Consider the following 9,328-nt stretch of genomic DNA (forward strand, 5'->3'; position numbering starts at 1 on the left):
TCAGTCAGTCCTAACCTCAAGATAGCAGACCCCAGATAATATTAGGCAGGCTGGGTAACAGGCTTATTTTAATAACTGAATACTATGACAAGAAAGAGGACAAGTAAAATTAACTTTATTCCATGAATTGCTCTATTGAATCAGACTATATTGTGTTCACCCTGACAGAAAACAAACAACAATCAAAAATCCCACAATGATTTATGCTGACGTCACTTCCTGGGAGAACTACCGTGTGTGCCACTGTGCACATTTCTTCTGGTCTCTGGACAAAGATAAACCATATAGATTAGATAAACCACATACTGTAGATAGACTGGAAGCGGCTGGGCGTCGCTGATGATGCGCTGTAGCTCTTCACCAGTGTTGCACCAACTCCCCAGCAGGTGGCAGCAGACCTCCCATGACCTTTTCTGCTGACTACCACGTCCTCTCCTCTGTCCTGATGGTCACCGAGCATGTGCGTCTTCGTCCTCTCATGTCCACTCAAAAGCAAAGGTCCCTCTGGTGTCTCCTCAGCTCTATTCTGCTCAATGTTATATAACATTTTCTCACTTTTTATTCCGCATGCACACAAACACATTGTTGTTAATATACACGCATTTGTCAATGCATAAAAATACATCAAAACGAAACTGAGCCTTATTTATATGACCTAATAGGTTCCATTTGAATTACAAGAGGAGATGATAACAAATGTTTTACATCAGCAATGGCTGCTAATTAGCAACAATAGCACATTTATTTCCCTCCAAATTAATTAGCATTGTTAGCGTTGGTTCTCTTCTGAAGCTAAGAAAAGCAACAGGTCAACACTTTAAACATTGGTTGTTAAATTCAAACACATATACAACGTAAATGATTCAACACACTTCATGACATTCTACAACATGAACAACCCGATTTGAATTATACTTTGCACATAGAAACTTTCCTATTGTCAGTCATTGCTTTACATACAGTATTTCTATAGACTTCATACATCCATGTCACCCCTGTAATATAATAAAACAATAAAATAATAGAAACAGAATCACATACATCCACAGCCAATCCAACCCCAATAGCACAATGATGTTTTCCCCTTTACTCTCACCAGGTAGGTTTCATGAGGAACTTCATGAGTTCATACTGGTGCGGCGTGACTGCTCACATGCACGTCCACTGCTGTGTGCCAACAATGTTGCTGTTCTTTGTAGCTGTTGCAGTGTTTTGCCTTGGCTCCTGTGAGAACGGACCCCTACGCGCCTTAGCTCTATATTCCTTTGGATAGTCAGCAAATTCAAAACTTACATTTGAAAACTATCATAAGACTAATGCCCACATGAGCTTCCCTGTGTCTGTGCTTAAGATCACATTTTACAAAAATTGTCAAACCTCTTCTCCTGATTCTAAGTATTTAATCAATTATTTGTCATGCAATTTAATTCAATTCTTTTTTTAAAACCAGTCCTTGGAGAGGTGATCACAAAACGTGTTGATTTAAAATGAATGACGTTTTTCTCTCTACAGCTTCTTAAGGAAATCCAGAAAGTCAACGTGACTGTGGACAACACACACATATATTTTGATGCCAATGGAGACCCCAGTTTAGGATATGATATTGTATATTGGAGCATGGGAGAAGCCAAGCAGGGTGCACATATAAGAACCATTGGGGAATACTGGCCAGATTCTGAGATTAAAATCCCAAATTACCTTGTTATTAGCAAGAGCAGTGCGATGGTAAGTTAAAGAGTTGAGAGTACATTTGTTTCCCCCTTAACATCAGCCGATATTATGTTGCACATGTTTTTGTTTCTTGTCTAAGGTTACTGCTTTCAACTGCTCTAAAACGTGCAAACCGGGACATGAGTTAAAACAGCAAAGCAAACGCTGCTGCACTGACTGTGTTCCATGTGCGGACGGAGAGTTTTCTGCTGGAAACGGTTGGGGTTTGGTGTTTCCTTTACACACACACACACACACACACACACACACACACACACACACACACACACACACACACACACACACACACTCACTGTGTGGTTTTGTTCGATTAGTAAAAAACAAAGAGTAAATTATGAGCATCTTTGGAATGTGCATCTAGTTTATGCAGGGGAACTACAAGATGATCTCCAACAAGATCAAAGTTATTACTACTTCTGTACTCAAGTTTTCTGGTGGTTTGGGCCAAATGATGGACTGTGACTTGCCTCGAGCGTATCCATAAACACGCTCCAGCATTCCCGTCATTTGCAAACAAGGCAAAATGGAAGTGGTTCTAGGTAAAATGACCAAAAAATGCAATTCTTTCATTGCATTTTCAATTGGAATTTTCCCATTATATGCATTGAAAGTGTTGATTTGTGTCATTTATTGACAAAGTTGCACATTACATTCAAATGGTGAAGATAGCATCTTCAAAATGGTTTTATGCCAAAATTGCAACACGAAAATAATCTGTCAGTTTATAAAAGGAAATGTTTCATATCCAGTTTTGCCAGTGAGCTGCTAAATCCCACCAATTCTTAAATTGACATCCTCAGTATCATTCTGTTGTATTGAGACTTCTGTTGTATTTTGATTTTCACTTTAATCATTTCTACTATCATTAATCAATCATCTTGTTGTGCAGTGACACTTGCATGTATTTGCATATTTTTTAGGTAAGGAGTGTCACCACTGCGGTGCTGGGAAATACTCCTCCCCCCAGAGAGATACGTGTTTGACCAGAACTGTGGAATTCCTGCACTGGTTGGATCCATTCGCAATCATTTTAAGTTGTTTCGATGTGTTTGGGATCGTTTTAACCACTTTGTTTGCCGTTCTGTTCACAATCCACCGGAACACCCCCATTGTAAAGGCCGTGGGAGGTTACTTGAGCTTCTTGGAACTTTTTTCCTTGCTTCAGTTTTATAGGAGTCCCCACGTCAGTTTCCTGCATGGTTGGCATGCCTGGCTTCTGCATCGCCTTTTCTCTTTGCATCTCCTGCATCTTGGCCAACCTCCTCCAAATCCTAGTGGGCTTCAGCTTTGATCCAAAGATGCGATCCTGGGTAACAAAGCTTAATCAGCCACTGGCTGTTGTGACCATTTTGCCAGGGATTCAAGTGGCCTTGTGTGTTCCTTGGCTGTATTTAAGCCCCCCGTTTCCTAATCAAACACTACTTGGAAAGAACTTTCTTATGCAGTGCAACAAAGGCTCCAATCAGTTTTTTATAGCCATGCTCGGTTACAACGCTTTCCTCGGCCTCAGTTGTTTCCTGTTTGCTTTCAAAGGCAAACAGTTACCAGATCTGTATAAAAATGCAGTGCAAATTACCACCAGCATGACCCTGTTTTTAATCATTTGGATCATCTTCATCCCAATTTACACTAGTCTGTTTGGAAAGTACAAGCAAGCCATTGAAAGTGCAGCAATTATTATTTCCAGCTACAGTATCCTTGGCTGTCATTTTGCACCCAAGTGTTACATTATGGTGTTCAGGAAAGAGATAAATAATGAGAATGCCATCACAAAATACATCAGGCAGCATTATGAGCAAAAGAACATGAGTGTGGTGAAATCTTAGATGTCTATAGTTTGTATTTCTAAAAAGACACTTTCTCTGATTCCTCTTTGACCTGCGTGCAGCAACTGACTCTTACCTTCCATCTTTACTCACCATTTCCATGGATACAGTACAGAATTATTAAGCAATCCAAAATATACACCGATAGTAACATACTGAATTTACAGAATCATCCTCTTCTTCACATTCAATACAACACAACTATTAATGGGATCATTGGCCAGGGTTTGAGGTCCCAAACGTTCAATGTTTTCAGACGTGTTTGTAGATTTAGTGGCATAACAGTGTTTAATTGATACAGGGATTGATAAATCATAAAATAATGTAGCTTGTAATTTGGTTCCAATGCAATAAAGAAGCAAAAGTACAAAGGAGTTTCTTGTAATCAAACGGATGTAGAGTTTCTGGCTACCCACTACAGCCAATACCTAAATATTTCTTCTTAGAATTCTCAAATGTTGAACTCAAAATAAACTTTTTCATATTCCACTGCCATTAAAATGCGCAGAGGCCCTATTTGCTTCTCTGTTCTAGGGCCAGGACTTTTTTTTAAGTTATAAATAAATATTATATAAAATATAAACTAACCAATTGAGAGATCATTTATAGATAACTTGGAACACACAAACATATGGCTGTGCATCACCATTTATGTACCATCATTTTGTGTTTGTGCCATTTTAAAGTTCATTTCATACATTATTTGTTAACATGTTGCCTTAATTAGCAACATACAGGAAAAAAGTGATTTATTATTATTTTCTTTGGTCGAATATCTATTTTGTCTTTCTCTCCTAGACATTGTCCAAACACTCTTAAACTATCCAGGGATAAAAGAGTTGGTTGAAAAGCTCTTTGAAGATCTCTTAAATAACAAATAATTCCTATTAAATCTGCAGGATGGAATCATGTACAATATATTTCAAGTAGTGATTTAAACTGTAACATTTAGCAAAATGCACTATATGAACAGAAATACCTGCTGTGTAATTTCATTTTAATAAAAATAGAAAACTTTTTTGAGCACAGTAGCATTTTAATGGAGCACTTTCAGTTACATTTTCCCTCTTTATGGCAGCAGTACTAAAGTTTCAGTGATATTGTGAGTTGACCTTTTTGTGACTGAAATTCCATCAGTGAAAACACTGCGAATAAGCTGCACTCTATTTGACTTGTTTGGTATTTTGCTATTCCATACACACAGTAAATACAACAAAAAACAGCCCAAAGTATATTTATTACAAAATTTTCATTAAGAAAGCTACAGTTTCAATAAAAAAGTCCTACATATCAGTTGGAGCTCTAGAAGTATATGCAGGTTTAGGCTTTGACTACTTAAGCTCACATTAAAGAAATGAACAATGTTGTATATTAAAAAATATTTTGGAAATAATGTTGAGTATCTGTGAAATGCAGTAACAGATATCGCCTACTGCCGACAACTAGTTATCATTGCTCTGTATCGATCTACAAGTCTGCTTAGTAGAAAAAGAACCCCATCAGCACAGATACAGTATTTTCATAACTATGCACACATTTTTTGCCATGAATTTATAGCCTGTGCAGTTCCCCCCCCCCCAAAAAAGGCAAAAAATAAACTTGGTTCCTTGTAAGAAGAGATCATAGAAAATATAAATATTGAAACATAGCAGCCATTTGAGGTTCACATCATTCTTCCAACTACCTCCGAGTGAGAATCTGCAGGTGACGCTTCGGTCACCTTTCAGTGGGGTTTGTGGCAACTTCGACCAACGCACTGACCAAAGTCGGACGTTTACCTTATTCAATGACTCAGTTAATGTTAGAATATGTCAAAATCTGAAAATCTCTAAATTATGCAAATTCTGTGCGAATTTAACGCACCACAATTCCTTTGAAGGGCAGCTCACAAGTGATTGATCTGAGTCACAAGTGTGGAAAATGATTTAGCCTCATATGCTCAAGATGAATTCCCCCAACTTCCATACAGAAACTTGAAATCAGCTTTGGAATTTCAAACAACTGGCCTTGAAGTTTTATACAATGGTATTTTCAACGCAATGGAGAATGGAAAGACATTGGGATACATGACATGATTCATCTAAACCACATTGGCTTGGCAGGACTTCATCGGGATATCCAAGCTGCTTTCTCGGCCACACCCCACCGCTTCGAACAGGCTCGACTCCTCAGCAGGGGGGAGCATTCCCTGGGAGGAGATCTGCTGCACAGATTGCCTGGGAAAAGCCCATGTGGATAAACATTAACACCCAGAGGACTTTACTGTACTACCATTGTCCAATTGTCACTTCAACTCACCAGGCAGGGCGGGACATGATGTAGTGCAAGTCAGGTTTTTGGAAGCCATTAAAGGTAGAGGAGGCTGCTACCGTGTAGGCCCCCATGTTCTCAAAGACCAGCCAGTCACCAACCTGTAGGTCAGGCAGACTACACAGCTCAACGATGCGATCGAGGCCATCGCACGTTGGTCCCCAGATGCTACTAGGATACCTGACCTCATCTGGCTTTCTTTTCTATTGGAAAACGGGGAGAGGTTAATACAATCAGCCGATTCTATAAACAACTGGCCAACTTAATCCTTCAGTTTTATTTACCTTATGGAGCGTTGGCATGCAGTGTGCATGGTCGTAGAGTATACAGTTGAAGGATCCATACACACCATCGTTTACGTAGTACATGACAGTCTTTTCATTGGTCCTCTCATCCTCCTCTGTAGAAGGATAATTATTTAACTATTGCAGTGACCACAAGTGATTTGTCATTTGTCTGATTCAATGTTTTTACCATCAGAGTCTTCGTCCAGAATGACCTTCTTAGCGATGATGTTGACAACCAGCGTGTAAGCCGAAGCCACATAAAAGCGTCCTGGCTCAGCAATGATCTTAACATCAGAGTCAGCAGGGAAATACTTTTCCAAGGTGGGGTTGATTACAGCTGTGATCTAGCAGGGAACAAATGGGTTAAAATTGATTGTTAAGTGTCAGTCATCAAGTCGAAAACACAATAATGCTAATAATAGTTCTTCATAGAAAAATCAGACCTCTTCGAACTGGAGTTCAGCATCATCGGAACCAGGGAAACCACCGCCGATGTCCAACAGGTCCATCTTGAACCCAAGTTCATTCTAGGAGGCAAACAAAAAATGGAAATTTGGTTAAATAAAACACATGTTACAATAAGGAGGAAACTAAAATCCAGACTCACCCCAATATCAAACACACAGCGAGCATCAGCGATTGCCTGGATGTAGGCCTTTGGGTCGGTGCATCCACTGCCAACATGAAAGCTGACACCAATCACATCAAGGCCCAGTTTTTTAGCCCGCTCCAGAAGACCTCGGCATGCTTTCACCGGTACCCCAAACTTCACGCTGAGGCGACACACCGCCTTTGAATCGTCAGTAGCGATGCGCAGAACCAGCCTGTGAGAGCAGGGTTAGTTTAAAAAAAATAAATAAATAAATAAATAAAATCAATACAAAGATGATTTGGAGGGTTTAAAAGAAATGCCATTAAATCCTTTATATTTCAGACGGCAACATGTCTTACTTGGCATTGTCGTGACAGCGAGCCACTTTCATGAGTTCCACTTCACTATCAAACGTCATCATCTTGACTCCATGAGCAGATGCATATTTGATTTGGGAAACTTGTTTGCAAGGATTTGCATAGATTATTTTGCTTGGATCCACTCCTAGTGACTGAACCAGCTGAATCTCTGTCTACAGGGAGACAATGCAAAGTGTCAGGATTGGCCAGAGAAACTGCTGCAGATGTGTCGTCCCAGACACAATCACATACTTTGCTCGCACAGTCGAAGCCAGTTCCCAGTGACGCCAGGGTCTTTAGCACGGACAGGCTGTCGTTGCATTTGACGGCGTAGAAAGGAGTGATGCGAGGCAGAGCCCTCATCCATCGCACGTGTTTCTTCAACACATCTCCCAAGTCGCAGACATAGAAGGCATCCCTGTCATCCTGCCATGAAGAAAAAAAGCAACATTTGGTCAGCAAAATTCAAGATATTTTCAGTAACTGCTTGTCAACTTTGAACAGATGGTATTTGTTAGTGCCTTATCTACTGAGAGCGTGGGACATTTACCGTCACGGACGACTCCTTGATCTTCTGCTCAACAATATCTTTGGCAGAAAAGCCCTCCTCCAAGAAAGAGAATTCCATCTCTGTGTTCATTGTCACACCAACTCCTTTAATTGGTTCCTATTGAGAGAGGACAGCATGTATTGATTGCTAAAAACTGTTAAATTCTATTCGTTTCAACTGCAGGTAAATGTGAAGCAGAGACCAAAATGATATCCTTACCAGAAAAAAATGTGATGTAGTCTAGTTCCTCAGGAGTATAAGGCCCAAGGAGGCTCACCAGTAAAGTTGAAACCCTTTAAATATGACTCGAGGCCAGGGCCTGCTGAGTAGCCAGTGTTTGTTTTCCTAAAACGAGGATTCTGTAAACAGGAAGACAAACAGTATATTGAATTGACTTTAGTAGCCCGCCATATTAAATTCTACCATGAATCATGACGCTTATAGTAGAGGTAAACACAACCGCAAAAATTCATTTATAGGAAATTACGCACATAGGAATTAAAGTGTGACATGGAGACGAACAGGCGCATCACTTCCGCAGCAATGTAGTAATCTTCAAAGCTCTGAACATTAAGTCCCGCCCAAATCAGGCTTGAACCAATAGCAGCAAGTGGTTCGAGAGGACGGGGGGATGGCACGTAAACGGACCAATCAGAGGAAGGTGACGTAAACAAGAACGCCGGTTCCGTTAGAGGCTTTTCATGCCATGAGGCGGTTTCTCATTTATGATTAAAAGAGGTTTTTTCTCAATGGTCAATGTCAAAATAATACTTCAAAAACAGCTCACAGTCGTGACGAAACGTTACCACTCTAAGAAAACGGCAAGAAGGTCCACCGTTATCAATTTTAGACTATTAAAGGCAAAATATAACCACTTAGCTAACAATTATTAGCCCTGCGTCTCACCGGCCACGTAGTAATGGTAACCTAACAATAACCCAAAAACCATTCACGATTTACGCTTCGGTTACATTATATCAATGTTAGTTGATTAACAAGTGTCTTCATCGTAATTTCTAACAGTATTGCTAATGTGTCGTTAGCGATATTTGCCAATGATCTAAGGTTAAAAAGGTGGGGGGGTAGAAAGTGTTGCGTTTAAATAATAATGATAATAATAATATACAAGTAAAGTAAATTCCTTACCTGAAAAAGCATTTACAAAGAGTTTATCCATAACAATTAGACACTAGGGTCAAAAACGGGTGTTTCTGCCACTGCTGGTTCCTCCAACTCTTGGACTGAAGTGAAGGCTGGCGCAACACTTGCAGTATTTATAGAGAGCGACGTAGCCGGTTCAGACCGGCCGCTACAACCAGTTTCATACCGCCTTGGTGAGGAAGAAAGAAGGAAAAAGGGAATAATCCCCCAAGAGCTCATGTCTGCTTGCAAAAACATGTTTTATACTATGAAAATTTTAGTACAGCATAAGGTAACAGTGATGAATTCGTGTCTATGTAGAAAATTATGAAATCAGCCACAACTTTATGCACTTAAGTCCAAAAAGTGCAATACAGTTAATGACAACCCCCGAATTTTAAATAAATTGTGTTGATTGCGTAATAAGTTTCAGTAAGGTGACGTTATCATTTCTTGACTGATGAGATTAAAAAGCCCTGAGAGATGTTTGTAGGCAGCCCAAAGAACTTTATTTATTACAAACGCCATCAACA

At 39.8% G+C, this 9,328-nt stretch overlaps 1 protein-coding gene across 1 annotated transcript; it reads right to left on the reverse strand.

The window, feature by feature from the left end:
- Positions 1-4,575: 4,575 nt before the first annotated feature.
- odc1 (ornithine decarboxylase 1) lies at positions 4,576-8,956 on the reverse strand. The gene is made up of 11 exons (XM_003962281.3): positions 8,802-8,956; positions 7,875-8,014; positions 7,656-7,772; positions 7,358-7,531; positions 7,106-7,278; positions 6,762-6,978; positions 6,598-6,681; positions 6,342-6,498; positions 6,152-6,267; positions 5,856-6,070; positions 4,576-5,773 (listed from the first exon to the last, which is right to left on the reverse strand). Exons 3-11 carry the CDS (start codon positions 7,743-7,745, stop codon positions 5,638-5,640), a joined length of 1,362 nt encoding a protein of 453 aa, XP_003962330.2. The 5' UTR covers positions 7,746-7,772; positions 7,875-8,014; positions 8,802-8,956; the 3' UTR covers positions 4,576-5,637.
- Between the last annotated feature and the right edge of the window lie 372 nt (positions 8,957-9,328).

Source organism: Takifugu rubripes, chromosome 2 (genome assembly GCF_901000725.2).
Source record: "Takifugu rubripes chromosome 2, fTakRub1.2, whole genome shotgun sequence".
Classification (NCBI taxonomy): Eukaryota; Metazoa; Chordata; class Actinopteri; order Tetraodontiformes; family Tetraodontidae; genus Takifugu; species Takifugu rubripes.

Excerpts from the sequence above, each read along its gene's own strand:
- odc1 (XM_003962281.3), bottom strand. The coding sequence starts at position 7,745 with ATGAACACAGAGATGGAATTCTCTTTCTTGGAGGAGGGCTTTTCTGCC. Across the intron at positions 7,279-7,357 it reads GCTTCGACTGTGCGAGCAAA|ACAGAGATTCAGCTGGTTCA; the intron begins GTATGTGATTGT and ends GTCTCCCTGTAG. Across the intron at positions 6,268-6,341 it reads TCTGGACGAAGACTCTGATG|AGGAGGATGAGAGGACCAAT; the intron begins GTAAAAACATTG and ends ATCCTTCTACAG.